Consider the following 21,375-nt stretch of genomic DNA (forward strand, 5'->3'; position numbering starts at 1 on the left):
TGACCATAAAGGACAGTGGTTTAAAGTTGAACAAGGCCAAGTGTCATTTTGGCAAAACAGAAATAAAGTACTTTGGCCACCTCATAAGTGCAGAAGGCATGAGACCTGACACTGACAAAGTAGAAGCCATCACACGGATGCCAAGCCCAACCAATGTTACAGAGCTTAAACAGGTTTTAGGTCTTGTCAACTATGTTGGAAAGTTCCTGCCTGACCTCTCCTCAGAGCTGCATCCCATCACTGCCCTGCTCCGGAAGGAAAATGAGTGGGTGTGGAGTGATGTACAAGAAGCGGCGTTTTAGAAAGTGAAAGCTATGCTTGTGTCAGCACCAGCACTTGCATTTTATGATGTCAACCGCAAGACTGTCATCAGCGCTGATGCGAGCAGCTACGGATTAGGAGCAGCATTATTGCAGGAACACGAGGATGTGTTAAAGCCAGTTGCATTCTGCTCCCGCACATTGTCAGATGCAGAGAAGAGATACTCCCAAATTGAAAAGGAGTGTCTTGCAGGAGTGTGGGCCTGTGAGCGCTTCGCTCGCTATGTGCAAGGCATGGAAAGCTTCCTTCTACAAACAGACCACAAACCACTGGTACCCCTCATAAATACATACGACCTGGACAAAGTCCCTCCAAGGTGCCAAAGACTCCTAATGCGCCTACTGAGATTCAATGTCGTGGCTGTGCACGTCCCGGGGAAGCAGCTTGTAGTAGCCGATGCTCTCTCTAGGAGCCCGCTGACCCACCGTGGTGATGAACACACTGACCAAGAAGTACAAGCATATGTGGAGTCAGTGGTAGCAAATGCGCCTGTTTCATCACAAAAACTTGACAAAATCCGCTCCGCCACACTACAGGATGAAGAGCTGCAAAAGATTGTGCAGTTCATTAGGAACGGATGGCCACCAAAGACATCGCTGTTTCCGTCCCTGCATGGATATTATTCTGTCAGAGTTCACCTCTCTGAGACTGATGGACTGGTGTTGTATAAAGATAGACTGGTTATCCCAGCTGCACTTAGATCAGAAGTGCTCAAACAGCTACACGAGGGACACCAAGGTCTAACAAGGTGTCACGTTCGAGCTAGGATGTCAGTATGGTGGCCTCGCATCAGTGCAGAGATCGCAACGGCAGTGTCAACATGTAAGTTCTGCATTGAAAATAGACCCACTCAAAGACGTGAACCGCTCCTCACCACACCTTTACCTGGGGGACCCTGGCAGCGCATTGCTGCTGATTTGTGCGAGCTAGAAAGACAGAATTATCTCATTGTGACTGATTATTATTCCAGGGACATTGAAATTGCCCACCTGTCTTCAACATCCAGCCACCAGGTCATTACCAGGCTCAAAGGCATGTTTGCAAGATGGGGGATACCGCTGGAGCTGGTGAGCGACAATGCCACACAATTCACCTCGGGTGAGTTTCAAGACTTCTGCCAAAGCTATGGGTTTGCGCATACAACTACCAGCCCTCATTATCCTCAGGCAAATGGTGCTGTCGAGAGAGCTGTGCAGACTGCTAAGCGCTTCCTGAAGCAGCCCGATCCATATCTTGCTCTAATGTGCTACAGAGCCACCCCTAGTGCTGTTACGGGGGTGAGCCCAGCTTTACTTATGGCTGGAAGAGACATTAGGACCACACTTCCTATGTTGGAAGGAAAACTACAAACTTCTCCTGTGGACAGACATCAAATCCAGCAGAAGGATGCTCAGACTAAATCTGCCTACCGGTTCTTCCATGACCGCCGTCACTCTGCTCTGCCACTTCCGGAACTCCAATCTGGGCAGGCCGTTAGAGTGAAATTGGATGGAGAAAAGGGGTGGAAAACGTCTGCTAAAGTCATTGATAAGTGCAGTGAGCCCCGGTCTTACATCGTGAAGACAGACAAAGGTGCAGTGCTGCGACGCAATAGAAGACATCTGCAGGCAGTCCCGGAGCTTGCTGACCCTCCAGACCAGCAGCAGCAGTCTGAGGGATCTCCGCTGCAGCTGCTCAGCAGCCCTCCTTCTGTGGCTAGACCCAGTCATGGTGACCCTGCTTCTGTCCAGAGACTAAAGGATTCACCTGTGGTGTGTTCACCACACCAGCCGTCCCCTCAGAGGACTGTTCAAGTGACATCCAGAGGTCGTGAGGTCAGAGTACCTCTCAGATATAGAGACACTTGAACACTTAATGACACTTATCTTCACACTGTCTCCTCAGTAATTCTGTTTTGAGTGATAAGTACAGTTATACATTATGTTCCCAAGTTAAGTTATGTTCCATAGGAATAGATTGTTATGTTTGGGAAATATCCGATAATTGACAGGATAAATAGGAATTAAGTGCCTGAGATCACAATAAGTAATGCTGATGTAACACATCAACCACCCAGAGACTGTTATGTTCATGTTTATCTTTATTTGATGTGCAGTACATCTTGTTTAACTGTTTGAGCGTTAACCTTTGAAAAGGGGGAGATGTTGTGATATGGAACTACAGGTTGTGGGAGTCACGGAAAGGTGACGTCAGCGCGTCGCCGGAGAGCGCTCTGATGCATGTGACGGTGTTATGCTCGAGTAGCTTAGCTGTAGCAATAAAAGGCCAGTTAATAAAACAGTTCATTCCTAGCAAGACGACTCGGTTCCTCTTTCATTTTAAAGTATCGACACATGACATAATTATTTTCTGATCCCGTTTGAATTGTGCCATGAATGTGAACATATGTTGTATGTGAATTTTTTATATAATGTTTCATATTACGAGTTTGACCGTATATTGTATGATTCTTTGGCTAGCAGTTGTGGAAAAGACATAACGAGAAAGACTACATGTCGCCTATGTGACGTCACCCCATAACACATTTCCCTCCACTTGTCAAATCACGGTGCTAATGCTGCGATAATATATGGAGACAGATCGAGATGCCTGTGTGTTTTGTACCCAAATGTCACCATTCAAACCAAATGGGCTGTTCTTTCTTCAGATTCGCGTCGAAAGCAGCGAAGAGTTGTAGTCCACAAAGTGCTCTCACACAAAGTCTAACCGTATCAAACTTCTACCAGCTAAATTGTAGCATTCTTTACACAAAACATTATATTAAAAATTCACAGACAACATATGTCACATTCATGGCAAAATTCAAACGGGACCAGAAAATAATTATTTTCTCCCATTCACTTGCATTGACGATTTTTCAACCTAGAGGTCCAGCGGGGTTAGCGGAAGGGGCGGGACTTACCAGCTCTATTGAATCCAACCACTGATCTATATCCGATTGTTAAGTCTGACGTCACGCGTGACGTTTAGCCTTTTCCGGGTCCAAGCGCTCCGCTCGCTCGTCCAGAAATAACAATGGCGGAGCCAGTAAATTTATTTACGATCACGATCTTCTTTAGTGAGGCACCATTGGCGGTCAAAAAGGGTTTAAATTCTTTTAACTCCAACAAAGTGGTTAGTGTAGCTCATCAATCAGGTGGCATAATTTTATTAACAACACGGACTTAACAACCGAATAGAATGACATTCTATATAGATCAGTGAATCCAACGTAGCAGCGCTCGGATTCGTTTCCATGGTGATGTCAAGTACTGCTCACAGTCTGTGAGGTAAATCAAAACGCTATTGGTTATTTGAAAAGGGGGAGGAGCCCGAATATGTCAATATGTCCAGAGACAGCCTAAAAGGACTTTGATATGTCCCGTCTTACCCAGCAAACACAGAACGTTCCCCTAACGTTCCCTTTTGGTTCCCATTTGGTTATTTTTTTGGGAACCAAACAAGAACGTTCTGGGAACGTTCCCTGTAGGTTATTTTTAGGATCTATGTTTATAACATTAAGGGAACGTTCCCAGAACGTTCCCTGTAGGTTATTTTTAGGTCTAAATTTATAACCTAAAGAGAACGTTCTGGGAACGTTCCCTGCAGGTTGTTATTTAATAACCTAAAGAGAACCTTCCCAGAACGTTCCCTGCAGGTTATTTTTTGGTTTAATTTTTATAACCTAAAGAGAACCTTCCCAGAACGTTCCCTGCAGGTTATTTTTAGGTTTAATTTTTATAACCTAAAGAGAACCTTCCCAGAACGTTTCCTGCAGGTTATTTTTAGGTTTTATTTTTATAACCTAAAGAGAACCTTCCCAGAACGTTCCCTGTGGGTTATTTTTAGGTTTATTTTTTATAACCTAAAGAGAACCTTCCCAGAACGTTCCCTGTAGGTTATTTTTAGGTTTAATTTTTATAACCTAAAGAGAACCTTCCCAGAACGTTCCCTGTAGGTTATCTTTAGGTTTAATTTTTATAACCTAAAGAGAACCTTCCCAGAACGTTTCCTTGCAGGTTTTAGGTTTTATTTTTATAACCTAAAGAGAACGTTCTGAGAACGTTCTCTGCAGGTTATTATTTTAATATCACTTACTATTAACAGGCAGATTCAACTGACAAGTCGTCAGTACGGTCCCCTAAGGTTATAAGACAACCAACAACGTTCAGATCTATTCGCAATAACTTTTTATTAATGACATTTTAAATTATGTTATATATTTTAATTCTATATGTTAAATGCTGCGTGACTTTGAAGTGTTTTAATGCGCATGCGCGTGATCAAACACTGGAGCACGTGCGCTGCGCGAGAGCAGATGGAAACGTCATCGACAACTGACAAACAACAAAACTCCCGTCTCTCGCTGTTGGTTTCACTGCTTTCAGGTAAGTTTAGACAACAAAATCTCACAAATAATACACACAAACGCCCCTGACACATTTCTTACGTGTAATTGACACGCTTCTGTTAAATATTTATTTAAAAAAAATGGTTTTATGTCTTTGAAAAAGTCCGTTAGCATCTACGCTAGCTAACCGTTTTCAAAAGACAACGTTAGGCCTAAGTTACGTTAAGTTGAGGTCTTATTTATGAAAGTTTGGGTTTTTAAACACATATTTAGTGTAGATAACAGTTTTTGATAGTTTTGCTGGTAATTTGTCAATGGGAAGTAAGCTAATTTATTTAGGCTAACCTAAAATAATGCACTGTATTGTTAACTTAATCAGTGACGTCACTTACCAATATTGCTAAAATGTGATTTCAGAATAGCGAGAGAAAAAATAAAACTCTACAACAAGGGGTGAGTTATTGTTTAATCATGATGATAATTCCATATGCATTTATTTCACAATATATTATCTTAAGATTTGTATTTATCTTTTATGCATTTCACCTCTGTTCTAGCTTGGTTCCTTGTAATAAACCTATCACATGTAATATTTTTGGCTCTGTGACAAACAGCATGTTATGTTCCTAGATCATCATGCTGTGATGGCCTGCTGCACTCCCTGTCCAAGAAAATCTCTATGAACCATATGACTAGTAAGCAAAACCACCTCAAACATACAGTGCACTGCTGTTCAAAGGTTTGGGGTCTGTAAGATTTATGCTTTTGAAATAAGTCTCACATTTTAAAATCATTAACCCCAAGTTTTTTCAGTGAGATTGTCCTTGAGAAGCCTGTAAGCTAAATAATCAGCTAAATAATAGGCGACTAATACAATATTATAATGGTCATAGTTATAATAATTCATTTAACTATTATGATAACATGATATCCTGATGATTACTATATTTTATTTTATTTCTTTAGGTCTGTTTTGAATTATGTTGGCCAATGAGACTGACACCATACTGTCCAACTCAAAGGTATTTATGTATTTTTTTTATTGATCAATACTGAAATTCTTTGTACTTTTAAATGCGGTTCAGGGGGTCGACAACTTTAGGCAGTTATTTTTCACAGATTTATTTATTTAATGTTTATTTGACAGGGACAAATGCATAGAACATTGCTTTATAAAAAATACAAAGTAGATGCCATGCATACAGGTTTATAGCCATGACTAATTTGCAACCCCTTGATATCTTGGGCAGCTGTGGCTCATACTCTTAGCCTTTAAAAATGTTTGAATTGATATCCCCAATGCAATATCAGGGGGTAAATATATCAGTAGAGTTCTTAAAGTTATGGCTTTGCTCTTGTTACCAGATGAGATAAAATCCCTATTGTTTGGCCCTGTATTCTTCAGGACAAGACCTTGATGCCATCCACAGTCAGTAGATGAAGAAGGTGAGTTTAGCCGAATTAAGTTCTCTTTCACTTTTTTTTTACAGACACGTGCACGCAAAATGAAGTCAAAATGGCGAGTTTCCTCTTGTCTTGTGTTTTAAACAGAAAGAAAACGGATGCGTGTCATTTATATTAGTTCTGCGCATTCGTCTTAAAGGGACAGCAGCCTAACGTACCCGCAGCTGTTTGTGTCGCCAATGGTGATCAAACATCAAAAGAGAAAATGACTTGTAGCTTTAGCAAAGATACATTAATTTTATAGTTATTTTATTTTTACACTGAAGACTTATTTTACATTTTGATAAATCAATTTCTGTACCTGATAAGTTAGATTTAACTGAAAACATAATGCACTGCTTATTTCAACTGTGTTTTTCTTCTATTGTATTTATCTATGCTTGTTATCTATTGTAATTTTCTATGCAGGTTCACTCCTCTACAAAATCCCCCCAATAGGGGTTATGCGGAGCGCCCAGCGGTTGAACCGGAAAGAGGTCTAAGCATTTCCGCTTTTCACTTCCGTACACATCTGCAGCGGTAGGTGATCTCTGAGTTTACTGTTAATTTTTGCTTATTACACTAAAATTCTTACTTCTGTTTTAATTAAAATGTCACAAAGGCTAAAATATCAGAAAAGGGAACATCCGAACAGCAGTTTTTGTTGTGTGCCGGTCTGCTCTATGTTGGGGAAAATGAGTAGTACAAATAGGTTCTGTACTCATAAAGTGACGTCAACATCAGCAGTAGCATTCGCCGTCAGGCAAGTGTTATTTAAATAAACTCCTGATGTACTTACAAACTTTCCAATGCCTCGTTTAATGAGTACAGAACCTATTTGTACTACTGTAGTAGTTTGGTACCATTCTGGGCATTATTAGTGGGGTAATTTACCAGATACAAACCTGGAGCCGTTAGCGCATGCACTAAACCATACGGCTGATATCTCTAAATAAACTCTAAATTTTTCAATATCGTGCAGCACTAATATTGAGCATATCTTAAAGTGAACCTGGAATGATAATTTGTGATACCAGATGAGATGTATGTATGATAGATTTTGAACTGTACTATTTTTTTTATTTCAGGTTCCAGCGGAAGGCATCAAGGCATCAGACGTTGGCCTGGACAGATGCACCTGTAAACTACACCGACCTTTGCTTTTGCATGGATGGCTGATTATTACCATGTTCTGTGAGGGTTTCATTATAGCAAAACTGAGCACCTGTGACAGTGGAATTTGTAGGTGTAAAGTCACAGAGATTAAAAAAAAAAAAATTGATAGCAGTTTCAAACTTTTTTTCACTTTCTTTCTCATAAACAACACAGCAGTTACAGGTTTTCAAATTCTTCATTGGAGGTGAGACTTATACATAAAAGGTAGAGCGAATTCGCAGGTCAGAGTTCACTAGACTTAAATATTATTTTCTCTGTTTTTTATTTGACTTCAGAGAGAGAGGCTTAATGGGTATCCTTACCCCTATATAAAACATTCCTTTTTTGATTTGTAGTCTGAAATAATAAATAGTGCAATATAAATAAATGCAATGTAGTGTTTTGAAATATATAAATTTTTCTATACACATTGATGCTGAAATATCTGAATAAATACATGATACCAGCAGCGCTCGTGCTCTCATATCTCCTACAGCTTGTGACACACAATCCCACCTCACTCTTTTCATTTGCTCCGGATGAATATTAATGCCATTACAGGGCTTGAATTTTGGCATGGGATTGTGTGTCCATGTAACACGTTGTCTTTTTATTTTCTTGTTAAATTTGCAGATGGTGTTGGGAGTTTAAATTTTTTGAGCGGTGTGAAGATTGGCACATTCATGTATATTGTATATAAATAAATACTTTTTCAACTTTTTAGCCAAAGTTATAGGCTACAGTTTGCAAAAGATAGTTTTAATTAAAATGTTTGTGCAGTTTTATTTATTGAAATATTTTCATGTTTGAAATATTAAATGTAAATTACTGTTCCTGAATACATTTTGCTAACGCTGTTTTTAATGACTTATTTTAGGTTGATAATTAAACAATGAATCAACAAAAACATGGATTGTGTGCTGATTTATTTATTTAATACAAACTGATAGATTTACTTATTAATGATAGTTTCTGTAAATTCAATTTATTGTAATAATATATTCATAGGATTCTTAAGTGTTTGAACAATAAACAATGTAGAATATGTTTGTAGACCTATAATTTGTGTACAGGCATATCAGGATGTGTAGACGTTAGGAGAACGTTCCGAGAACCTTCCGGGAACGTTCTGGGAACCTTTCGGCAACGTTCCGGGAACGTTCCCCTAACCTTCCGGGAACGTTACGAGAACCTTGCGGGAACGTTCTGGGAACCTTTCGGCAACGTTCCGGGAACGTTCCCCTAACCTATAGGGAACGTTCTATTAACGTAAAGAAAACTTTCCTGGCTAACCAATAGGGAACGTTCTTGGGAACGTTCTGGGAACCAAAAACTAACGTTCCCAGAACGTTAAATTGTTAGCTGGGTTAGCTTCCTGTTTCAGTGGAAATTACGCCAATGCATCATACAAAGCTGCGCGTTTCAAGACACTTCAGTGGGCCTTTAAGTATATTTGGAATAGTTCCACTTTAGCACAAACAAGTATATTAAATACAACTTTAGTTGAACTTCAAGCACTACTTTTGGACAACTAAACTGCATTTAGCCTAGTACAAAATTAGTTGTTCCAATTTAGCAGACTTTAAGTATACCAATTTATAGTGTGGCATAAATACACTAAATTATAGGCTACTTAATAAATTGTGCTTAAGTATACTATTTTTTCACTAGGGATTTCCACTAGTAAAAATGTTAATTCTTGATATCAACAATGATGTCATTACTCGCAGAAATACAAATTCTTGTGTCACGTATCATGTGAAGATCGGGCAGAATCATTTAGTAGCGCAGAAATGTATTGTAAACTCTGTTCTGTGATTTATCAAAAAAAAAAAAAAAAAAAAAAGCTTAGAAACTGAAAAGTTCTAGCAAATATTTCTTAGTAACTAAAACCCACAGCACTATTTAGAGAGACGCTGCCAGGTGCAATTCATGCGCACTCTCTCACTCTAATGCATTCATATAAATGTAATCTACTGTGCTTCTTTATCTATAAAGTTATAATTCTTACAGAAATCTCCAAAAGTACTGATAAAAATAAGCTGTTATGTATAGGAGCGCTGTGTCTATACAAGGCAACCTGCTTTCGCGTCTCAGCTAGGTTCAGGCTTATTTGTTCATCAGTGACGTCAAAACGGCTTGCCAGTACAGCAAGGGGTAAAATGCTAAAATGATTTGCATATAGGAGCAGGTAAAATTCAGATATCTGAAAATATCATTTTTAATAGTTAAAATTAAATTAGATATCTCTAATTACATTTGCGTATGAATGACGCGTCAATTGAAGATAATATGACGTCAGTAGACAGTCAAAACAGAGATATCTCTAATCAGATTTTTATAGCCCATTTAGAATTACAGATATTTCAAATTATTATTTTGACTAGTAAAATTATAATTATGACTCGTCAAAATAGGCTACAATTAACTATCCAAAATATATTTATGGTTGTCAAACCAATTTGTCGATCCGCCTGCCCTAAATCTTTGAAAACGTTGCAAAAATAGCCAAACAACACATGATGGCGCTACGTATTCACTGTTATGCACGACGAATCAGATGATCTCTATATATTTGATCACTATCTGCACAAAATTAGTTTATGAAAATAGTAGAAACTAAAATTAATTTTAGTTTAATAAGATTTCCGGTTACCATTTTATTTCCCTTCGATCAGAGTTCACTGAGCGTATAGGTTGAGGCCAACAATATTGGGACACTCACACTAGCTAAATCATCGAGCACATGACGTCACGTGAACTGGGAACTCTTGTGCCCTCCCTGCCCAACCTTGACTTACACTTACTGCATTACTACAGTCTCACGACTGCGAAAGCGCAAAGCACCTTGTGACGACAAATAAACAACGCAGACTTTCTGGAGTTTAGAGCACATTCATTTTTGTATTTCTCGAGGGAAAAACGGCCACAATGGAATTATAGTTCATACGGGCTGAAAAACAGTAGTAGAGAGCAGGGTTATAGTTAATCTTCACACAGAGGTATGCATGCATTTCTTTTCTATAAATCTTGCAAAGTTTTCGCGCGAGCAATGTGTGTTGTTTTTGTGAGCTAGAGCCAACAAGCGCGATGAATCGTACAGAGGATGAGAGGAATTGATACTCTAATTCTTACAAAATGTATAAATCCATTGCAAGACTCAGAAGTAGTTAAAAATAGTTGAAATACCTGTAAATGTATAATCGTGGATTTGAGCCGCACATCCTCGCGCACAATTCAAATATTTCACCCACACTTGAAAATACTACAGTTTACTCCAAACTCTATGACTGTATTTCTTCTGTGAAACACGAAAAGAAACGTTAGATCGAACTTAAAGATCAGTTACGATTCATCTTTTCCCAATACAAAAGTGAATGGTGACTATAGTCACCATTAGATAAGACTTATAAGAAAAGAAAGAATGTCCTAATGTCCTTTCTTATAAGAAAGGACATTAGATAAGTCTTATAAGACGCAGTCTTATAAGACTGTAAAATATAATTTTGTTCCTTTTAAGTATTCATACAGGTTTGGAACGATATGAGAGTTAGTAATGCATGTTTATTTTTCATTTATTTATTTGAGTGAACCATCTCTTTTGGTTGCCATTATTAAACAATCAACTTTCAGGGCACAGTTCAACTTACACTCATGCATCTTTGCCCTCTCTCTTTAGGTTCAGACGAAGGTCAGAATGATTGCTGAGTGATATGAGTGGACACATTATGGATCTTGGCAACGAAGTGGATCTCTCCAACAACAATATCATTCCTCTCTGGAAAAGACGCAGCGAAAATGACAAGAAGCACAAGCCCAGACCTCATAGTTACCAAATAGATGGAGTTCTTATGACAGACTTTCCTGTAGATGATAAGTGCATGTTCACTCTCACCCAGCCGGCTGAGAAAATCAGCACCACTGCGTCAAACACTACAGTGCTGAAACACACTCTCAACAAACCCACTAGGAAGACTAGGGTGGTCCGGAGCATCAGTATTGGATATTTATCTAACGGCAGGTTCTCTCTGTCAAACTTGACTAAATCGGATGATAAGAGTGTAGATGCTATTTCTTCCCCTAAAACACCTTTGTTGCCCACCAAGAATGGGAATGGAGGACTCAGTGTTTGGCATGACATAACAGAGCCCCTCAAACGTCTCTCCAGTCAGTTCACCCTCACCTCTCAAAGGGATCAAATTGTTTTTGGGGATGTTTCTTCACCTCCAGAAACAGTTTCACCAAAACCTATCACCTCAAACATATCACCTCAAAATTCCACGCCTTCACGCCAATCACAGGATGTCCCTGGATCTCCTATCGGCTACCGCAGCTCCCCACTTCACAGTTCCACCTCCAGCATCCCCTCTATGTCCTCCAACCTTAGCCTTCCCTCAGACCCCCCAACACCCTGCAGCCCCTCCCCCACTGAAAGGCCGGGGGGCATCCTGTTGCAGCGGCAGAGTTCAGGGGCATCTCAGGGCTTGGAGGGCAAGCAGCCCCCTTCCCCAATAATACTGAGCACCCACAGTCCTGCAGCGCATAAGATGGGCACCCAGCAGATCATCCCCAGGAGTCTGGTCTCCGACACACGCTTCAGCAAGCCCTCTCAAAAGTTTATGGACACAGGAAAAAGTGTCTTCCGACCACGAAGCATGTTTGAGACTTCTTCTTTCTCCACCAGTAAGGATGATGAGCTGGATGGAGATGAGAATGGAGGACTACTGACAAGAGGCCAGCGCTCCAAATCATATCGCCGGGCAATGGGCAGTGGTGTAGATATAGAAGTTCCATCATTAGACCCAAAGGCCAAACGCCTGTCCCAGCCTGTGCTGGAAGGAGTCGCTGAAGAGAGACAGTCTAACCTGAGTCCATCCAAGAGCAAAGTGAGTTGAACACTAAATATTGTAAAAATTACATTACTTCTTATGTTGTGGTCACAATGTGAATGCATCCCTGAACTTTTGGAAATCCTAATCTGTGTATTGTTTTATAATTATTAAGGAATTGTTTTTCACAGCTCAATGAAGGAGAGAGTGTGTATGTATATACAGTACAGATGCGTGGATCAGCTCTAACTTCACACAAATCCGCTGTTAAAAATGAATCATCCACCACCCACCCGAACCTATGATTTTCTCTGATTTAGATATCCGCACCGGATCGTCACAGTTTCACAGGTTCACACTTACAAATAATCAGATAGAGTAAAGAGTATGCGTATTTGCCGTGCTGTCTACGGGGAGGGCTCCGAGCTCGAAATTTGTCCTGAACCCAGCTGGCTAGGATAGTAACCAGTTGAGTGAGGAGTCGGGGTGGTGGAGGGATGCAAAAAACTGTTGAGGAACATAGGTGAGTCAGCTATGGATATACTGTATAGACCTCCTCTCGTGCTGATTGGATAGGCAATTTGAACGTGTTCCTCCCGAACTTTGTTAATAAAACATCAAGTGTTATATGGTAACATATTACATTTAAAACAATTGATTTTAGTGTTTCATTTTTTTATTAATTTAGACTAAATAGTGTATAATTTTAATATTGCCCATTTGCCATTTTTAATATTGATGTACTGTGTGTGTATTTGTGTATGTATATTTATTTAGGACCGTGACCACTGCCCTCAAATTAACCTTGTCAGGCAGCACTATATAACGGCAAAGGTCATAATATTTATCAAAGAGGTCAAAGATTGATTGTGACAATAAACTTCCATTACTTAATTTCATCCTTCAGAATGTTTGGGCATCGTGAACAACAATGACAGCATACTGTGATAGTGGACCTAACAGCCCAATACAACCATCAGTTCATTCCTTTTATGAAGACAGAATGATGGGAAAGAGTCAGAGCAGGTGGCCACATTCTGCCATGTGAATTCAGATTCATTCTGCATCTCATGCCCATTGCATGTTTATTGGCTTGTCCACGTAATTGCATTTGCAAACATTTTCCTTTTAAGTAAAGAGCACTGTTTGAATATTGGCTAGTTTTGTGAGTGTAGTATTCTGGGGTGCCAATTATTGTGGTCAACATGTATTAGAGAAAAACGTTTGTTTTATAATGTGATTTTCCCCCCTACTTTCACTTGTTTTATTTAAATGAAAGGTTACATTTTTGTGATTTTTTTTAATGAAAGAACAAAAGGATAAATAATGTCAAAATCTCAATTGTCAAGTACAACTAATCAATCACTTGTGCTTTTTGCAGAATGTGGAGCGGAAGAAAGGCCCCCCAACCCAGCGGACGTTTGACAGTGAGGGTAAGCATTGGAGCATCCTCCAGACCTTTCTGTGTGCTACATAGAGCACACTCAACAGGGACTAGGTGAACTCTACTTCATTTGATATGCATGATGAAATGGTACTTTAGGTACTTTAATCAGGGCTCTACATTACAACCATTTCACAAGTGTGAGTGACCTGATCAAAATAGAGTTGTCTAATACAATCGGAATAAAACTCCTAAAATGCATCTCTTCTTCACATCCATTACATTTTGCAAATGCTGCCACTTTCCATGTGTGGTGGATACACTTCAGAGATTGAACATTGTGTTTTTTTTTTGTGTATTTAGGTTTACAAGATGAAACAGGTTAACATGAGCTGCTGTTGTTTCTTAGCAGCCTGTCAAATTAAATTTAAATAAAGCATGGCCAGAAAATACTGGGATTCAGGGCAAAAATGCCCCCAAAATTCAAGATATGGTGTATGCAGTATCACACAAGCAGGAGTGCTGTTTTCCCCAAATGCAAATGTGTGATATTAACCTCGCACATGCTCATACTTGTAATCTTATGCATTGTTCATTCATAGCAGATAACAGTAATTTACTGGTTATGTTACAACTTTGCATATTGGAAAATTGTACACACTGTATTTGTAAAAGGGGCTATTGACAAAGGCAGTGACTTGCTGCCACCTATTAGCTGTATTAGATTCATATTAAAGTATTATTTCATTTTTTTTTTATCATTGCATATTTCTATATTCAAAATGTTATATTTAAAGCTGCAGTATGTAACTTTTTTAGGTAAAAAAAACAAAACAAAAATCCATTATTGAGCAAGTATATAAGACATCAGTGTTAAAAGCAGTGTTAACACTTTACAATAAGGTTCATTAGGTAACATTAGTTCATTTATTAAGTAACATGAACTAACAATGAGCAATACATTTGTTACAGTATTTATTCATCTTTTTTAATGTTAGTTAATACAAATACAACTGTTCATAGTTAGTTCATGTTAGTTCACAGTGCATTAACTAATGTTAACAAATACAACCTTTGATTTTAATAACGTATTAGTAAATGATGAAATTAATATTAAAGGCACAATATGTAACTTTTTTGCTTTAAAATTAGCAAAAATCACTATATCTACGTTATATATGTTTTTTAGTTGTGTACTTGCATTATCCCGACTGATTCCAACAACTTTCAAACCAAGATAAATTTTAATTTAATTTTTAGACACGGCACGTTTCTTTATTTCCGTTTTGTCGCAGTCAATGGCGTCATATCCGCGTTGTCCCTGGTTTCCGCCTATGATTTCCGCTCGTACTGCCATGGTAACCAGAGCTATGAGCAGAGCCCTCTGATTAACCAAAGCGACAGACGCAGACAACTGTGGAGTTCGCAATGTCTATTTGCACGCTGTTGTTGTTTCGTTCAAACATTATGGACCATGGCAAGCAGACTTTGGATAAAAAAGGAGAACTAAAATGAGAATCAATATCAGTGCTGTGTTTTCGAGATGCCTAGAGCTCCCATAGACAGTATATAAACAAGAGCTCCACGTCCGAGACTTCGACCGCTCCTACATGTACTTATTAAACAGGTGAGCACATTTACATAAAACTAATCAATGTTATATAGTTCAACAATGATAAAATGTTAGAATATGATCTGTATGTTATTCTAATATTGATCTAGCTTACTGCTAGTCTCATACAGACAAACTAACACATACTTTTCAACACATTCAAATGCAGTTTAGTGTGATAGTGTAATGTTAGACCAGGTGAAACAGCGCTGCGTTACCTCACGAGTTTAATTTGTCTAATAAACTGACCTTTGAGTAGTAATTCTGCGTGTAGTTCAGTAGAATGAAATGTCCATATTCCTTTTATATCCGCGGGAGCTCGCGTCGCGTGTGGAGCTGATAGCTGTCTCTTAGCAATCCCGAACTGCTTTATATCACAGTCATGATAAAAGCATTGATGTATTCAGTCAACCATAAACATTATTAGATCGGTCGGCTTGACGTTGACGACAACATCCATAATTCTTAGCATGTGTTGCGTCATCAAACTACGCCTTTGTTATTGTAAAGGGGTTAGCGACCCCTAGTGACGAAAAATTCCATACTGTACGTTTAACTAAGATTAATAAATGCTGAAAAAGTATTGTTCATTCTTAGTTCATGATAACTAAGGTAGTTAACTAATGTTAACTAATGAACCTTATTGTAAAGTGTTACCAAAGCAGTCTCCCTATCGTAGCCCGAATTGCAACATTAAGCTGAAAACAATTATTTATAATTTGTGCTGTCGTTCCGGTTTTGTGGGAAATGTTAGTTTGAGGTCATTTGTTTTTGCGTTGTTACATCATGTCCGTAAACAGAAATAAGACCAGGGTACTATATAACGTGCTGAGGAGGCAGTTGCTAGAATTTAAACTTGTCATCTAGAATCTAGATGGCTGCTTTTAATCTAGAAAGGTCTAAATGGCATCCATCTTTGACATCTGGCGAATCACCTGTCAAAACTAAGAAACCTTGAAGTCAAAAAGGAAAGTTGTTGTTTTCAGTTTACATTGTTTGCGGCATTTCTCATTCATTTCTGTGGTATCTGCAAAGAGTGATTGACTGTAGCACAACTCTGAACAAGGTTCAATGAAGTCAAGGCTGTAATGTGATTGGTTATGAAGGCACACACATGATCTAAGTTAGCTGTTACGCTTTCTCCATTGGCAGAGTCAAGTCAATTCAAGTCACCTTCATTTATATAGTGCTTTTAACAATATAGATTGTTTCAAAGTTGCTTTACTGTGATAACAGGAAATTAAAGTAACAGATATTGTTTTGGCTTTACAGCAGCTCTAGAATAAAGTTATTGTCCAGATAAAGTTAGTTTTTGATTGATTCACTTCCGTTGCAAAGATCATTAGTTATTAACTTAGGGGCCACTTACACAACACCATTTTAACAGAAAACCTTCAATGAGCCACGGACCCTCGTATCTCCCAATAATAAGACCATTACTGCATCCAAAATCCAATACTTCCCTAAAAGTAAAAAAACAGCATGCCAACAGAGTAGTGTGTCCGAATGCATTTTATTAAAAAAACAGTAGGCGAATAGTCCCCGGATTACCTACTTCCTGTAAGATTCTGAAGTGGGCATTCGCTGGGTACTTTACTATCACATGAGGCCACGGGAGAGGATTTATGGATGCCAGTGAAGCTGATACTTGTAGGTCACGTGACAGTGACTACAACCCAACATTTTTTAAATTTGAATAAAATTAATACTAAAAGACTTTCAAATCACCTAAGCCAATATTTTATTCACAATAGAACATAGATAACATAGCAAATGTTTAAACGGAGAAATTTTACACTTTTTATCAAATTTAATGCCTGCTACAGGTTTCAAACAAGTCAAGTCAAGTCAAGTCAAGTCATCTTCATTTATATAGCGCTTTTAACAATGTAGATTGTTTCAAAGCAGCTTTACAGAGATAAACTTATAATTAAGGGTAACAGAGATTGTTTTGGCTTTATAGCGGTTCTTTAAAAATGTTATTTTCCAGCTAAAGTTAGTTTTGATTGATTCGCTTCCGTTGCAACGATCATTTGTTATTAAATTAGGGGCCGCTAGGACGACACCATTCTCTCTACACAGACTTTAAACACGATCCTGTGATAAACGCTAATGGCGTTCACATGCGCATTAAGAATTGGTTCTATAGTTATGTGCGTTTGAATATATGTGCGCAGGTTTGGAATTCCCTACAAACCAAGCCTAAACAAAGTACTGGTCTTTCCTTATAAATTTTGATACAGAATTTTATTTTATTTCATCACTTCAGGGCGAAACGAAATTCCCGAAAATGCTTTATCTGGAGTGGTAAAGGGATCCTCCATAGGGAGAGACTAGTTGGCACTTTAGCACTGCGTTGTCATCGGTCCAGGCGAAGGTCCCTCGTCAGATCTGGATACGGCCTGGATCCGGCAGGCTGCGGGAAAACCTCGGGATAAACAAAGACACTAAAATTAGCGTATATGCCATTCTTCTTATGATGTAACGAGTACATCAGGATTTATGGGAAGTGTTCCCGGTTCCGGCTGACCTAATCTATGCAGCCTAACATTGAATTATAGAAGTCTATAATGTGTTATGTGAATGCTAGGTCAAAGAGATGTGTCTTTAATCTTGCTTTGAACTGACAGAGTGTGTCTGCTTCCCGGACAATGGTAGGAAGACTGTTCCAAAGTTTTGGTGCTAAATAGAAAAAGGATCTACCGCCAGCAGTTGATTTTGATATTCTAGGTATTATCAACTGGCCGGAATTTTGAGATCGCAATAGACGTGAAGGACTATAATGCATTAAGAGCTCGCTCAAGTACTGCGGAGCTAAACCATTTAGTGCTTTGTAAGTAATCAGCAATATTTTAAAATGTATACGATGTTTAATAGGGAGCCAATGCAGTGTTGACAGAACCGGGCTAATATGGTCATACTTCCTGGTTCTGGTAAGAACTCGAGCTGCTGCGTTTTGGACTACCTGTAGTTTGTTTGTTTAGCGTGCAGGGCAACCACCCAGTAGAGCATTACAATAATCTAGCCTTGATGTCATGAACGCATGAACTAATTCCGCATTTGGCAATGAGAGCATATGGCGTAATTTAGATAGATATATTTTTAAGATGGAAAAATGTGGTTTTACAGATACTAGACATGTGACTTTCAAATGAAAGATTGGTATCAAAGAGCACACCCAGGTTCCTAACCGACGACGAAGACTTAACAGAGCAGCCATCAAGTGTTAGACAGTATTCTAGGTTATTACGTGAGGAAGTTTTTTGTCCAATAATTAGAATCTCTGTTTTTTCAGAATTAAGTAGTAGGAAATTACTAGTCATCCAATTTTTTATATCAGCTATGCATTCCGTTAATTTTGTGAATCGGTAAGTTTCGTTAGGTTTTGAAGAAATATAGAGCTGAGTATCATCGGCATAACAGTGAAAGCTAATTCCATGTTTCCTAATGATATCTCCTAATGGTAGCATGTACAGAGTGAACAGCAGCGGTCCTAGTACTGAGCCTTGTGGTACGCCATACTGAACTTGTGATCGATGAGACATCTCTTCATTTACTGCTACAAACTGATAACGGTCAGATAAGTATGATTTAAACCATGCTAATGCAATTCCACTAATGCCAACATAGTTTTCTAGTCTATTTAAAAGAATGTTGTGGTCAATGGTGTCAAATGCAGTACTAAGATCAAGTAACACTAATAGAGAGACACAACCACGATCGGATGATAAGAGCAAATCATTTGTGACTCTAACGAGAGCAGTCTCAGTACTATGGTACGGTCTAAATCCGGACTGAAAATCCTCACAGATACCATTTCTTTCAAGAAAGGAACACAGTTGTGAGGATACTGCTTTTTCTAATATCTTTGACAGAAAAGGTAGATTCGAGATCGGCCTGTAATTGACTAATTCTGTAGGATCAAGTTGCGTTTTTTTAACAAGCGGTTTAATCATAGCCAGCTTAAAGGTTTTTGGTTCGTATCCTAGAGACAAAGACGAATTAATGATATTAAGAAGAGGAACTATGACCTCTGGAAGCATCTCTTTCAGTAGCTTAGTCGGTATAAGGTCTAAGATACATGTTGTCGATTTAGATGAATTAACGAGTTTGCAAAATTCTTCCTCTCCTATTGCAATAAATTAATCAAATTTTCCTCAGGGACACTACAATGCACTGCCTGATGCGATACTAGACGGTTGCATAGTTATAATTTTGTCCCTGATATCAATCTTATAAGTGAAGAAGTTCACAAAGTCATTAGTGTTGTGCTGCTTGGAAACTTCTGGGCTTGAAGCTTTCTTTTTCGTTAGTTTAGCCACCGTTTCAAATAAATACCTAGGGTTTTGTTTATTTTCTTCTAATAGGGTTGAAAAATAAGCAGATCTAACAGCTTTTAAAGCCTCTCTGTACGTAATCGAGCTCTCCTTCCATGAAATCCGAAATACCTCTAGTTTTGTTTTCTTCCAGTTGCGCTCCATTTTTCTGGCTGCTCTTTTAAGGGCCCGAGTGTGCTCGTTGTACCACGGCGTTGGACTATTTTCTTTAATCTTCTTTAAGCACAACGGAGCAACTGTGTCTAAAGTGCTGGAAAAAAGAGAGTTAAAAGTTTCTGTTGCACTATCGAGTTCTTCTAAGCTATCTGGGATGCTGAGATGATGAAACTGATTAGGAAGATTATTGATAAAGCAGTCTTTAGTGGCAGAAGTGATAGGTCTAACATATTTATAACACGGAGTCGGCTTTGCAGCCTTGGCTAAATGTAATTTACACAAGACTAGATAATGATCTGAGATGTCATCGCTCTGCTGCAGAATTTCAACGGCATCAACATTGATTCCGTGTGATAATATTAGATCTAGAGTATGATTACGAGAATGAGTAGGTCCTGACATGTGTTGTCTAACTCCAATTGAGTTTACAATGTCTTTAAATGCCAATCCCAATGCATCTTTTTCATTATCGATGTGCATATTAAAATCACCAACAATTAGTACTTTATCTGCAGTCAATATTAATTCTGATAGAAAGTCCGCAAATTCTTTGATAAAATCTTTATGGTGCCTTGGTGGCCTGTATACAGTAGAAAGCACAAATCTCAAACGTGATTTATCGTTTACACTATATATTTTTACATTAAGCACCAACACTTCAAAAGAAGTATATTTAAAACTTGATTTCTTAGTGGTTTTGAAAATATTACTATAAATTACAGCAACACCTCCCCTTTGCGTTTCAGACGAGGCTCATGTTTATAACAGTAATCTTGCGGGGTGGACTCATTTAAAGTAATGTAATGGTTTGGTTTTAGCCAGGTTTCTGTCAAACACAGCATATCTAGGTTATTATCTGAAATCATTTCATTAACAATGAGTGCTTTTGGAGTAAGGGATCGAATATTCAGCAACCCAAGCTTTATCATTTGCTCATCTGTATTATAGCTGTTTTTTATTTGTTGAACAACAATTAAATTTTTAACCTTAGATGGGTTTCGACGTTTTTCGGATTTCCAAATTCGGGGAACAGACACAGTCTCTATATGATGAAATCTAGGTGAGTTGGCACGGGGGCAACAAATGGCTGAAAAAGCAAGCAATTTTGAATTTTTTCAGCTTGGAGAACATCTAGCAACTAAATAAGTTGATTGATATCAGGTCTGTAACATGATTAGCTATAAAAGAGAGCCAGAGTCTCTCAGAGGTAAAGATGGGCAGAGGCTCTTCAGTCTGTGAAAGACTGCATAAAAAGATTGTGGAATACTTTAAAAACAATGCTCCTCAACGTCAAATTGCAAAGGCTTTGCAAATCTCATCATCTACAGTGCATAACATCATCAGAAGATTCAGAGAAGCTGGAGAAATCTCTGTGTGTAAGGGACAAGGCCAGAGACCTTTATTGGATGCCTGTGGTTTTCAGGCCCTCAGACGACACTGCATCACTCGCTGGCATGATTGTGTCAATGACATTACTAAATGGGCCCAGGAATACTTCCAGAAACCACTGTCAGTAAACACAATCCACCGTGCCATCTGCAGATGCCAACTAAAGCTCTATCATACAAAAAGGAAGCCATATGTGAACATGGTCCGTCGTGTCCTGTGGGTCAAGACTCATTTAAAATGGACTATTTCAAAGCAGAATAGTGTTCTATGGTCAGACAAGTCCAAATTTGACATTCTTGTTGGAAATCACGGACACTGTGTCCTCCTGGCTAAAGAGGAGGGAGACCTTCCAGCGTGTTATAAGTGTTCAGTTCAAAAGCCAGCATCTCTGATAGTATGGAGGTGCATAAGTGCATACG

The 21,375-nt window shown here is 38.7% G+C and overlaps 1 protein-coding gene and 1 long non-coding RNA gene across 3 annotated transcripts in view; both read left to right on the plus strand.

The window, feature by feature from the left end:
* Positions 1-5,066: 5,066 nt before the first annotated feature.
* Positions 5,067-8,148, plus strand: LOC308694800. Its single transcript, XR_014030639.1, has 5 exons — positions 5,067-5,346; positions 5,618-5,673; positions 6,057-6,097; positions 6,524-6,634; positions 7,183-8,148. It is a non-coding gene; the product is annotated as an uncharacterized lncRNA (long non-coding RNA).
* A 1,900-nt stretch (positions 8,149-10,048) lies between these two features.
* The window catches only part of LOC308694513 (rho guanine nucleotide exchange factor 26-like), a 125,084-nt gene continuing 113,757 nt past the window's right edge, over positions 10,049-21,375 (plus strand). Inside the window, exons 1-3 of one of the 2 annotated variants that reach the window (XM_081372076.1) lie at positions 10,049-10,251; positions 10,929-12,135; positions 13,460-13,511. In XM_081372076.1, the coding sequence (XP_081228202.1) occupies positions 10,963-12,135; positions 13,460-13,511 (1,225 nt within the window). In that variant the 5' untranslated portion in view covers positions 10,049-10,251; positions 10,929-10,962. The remainder of the gene's footprint in view (positions 10,252-10,928; positions 12,136-13,459; positions 13,512-21,375) is intronic. The other variant, XM_081372077.1, reaches the window with a different exon arrangement.

The sequence above is a fragment of the Scardinius erythrophthalmus genome (assembly GCF_964197995.2).
Source record: "Scardinius erythrophthalmus genome assembly, chromosome: 8".
NCBI classification, from domain to species: domain Eukaryota; kingdom Metazoa; phylum Chordata; class Actinopteri; order Cypriniformes; family Leuciscidae; genus Scardinius; species Scardinius erythrophthalmus.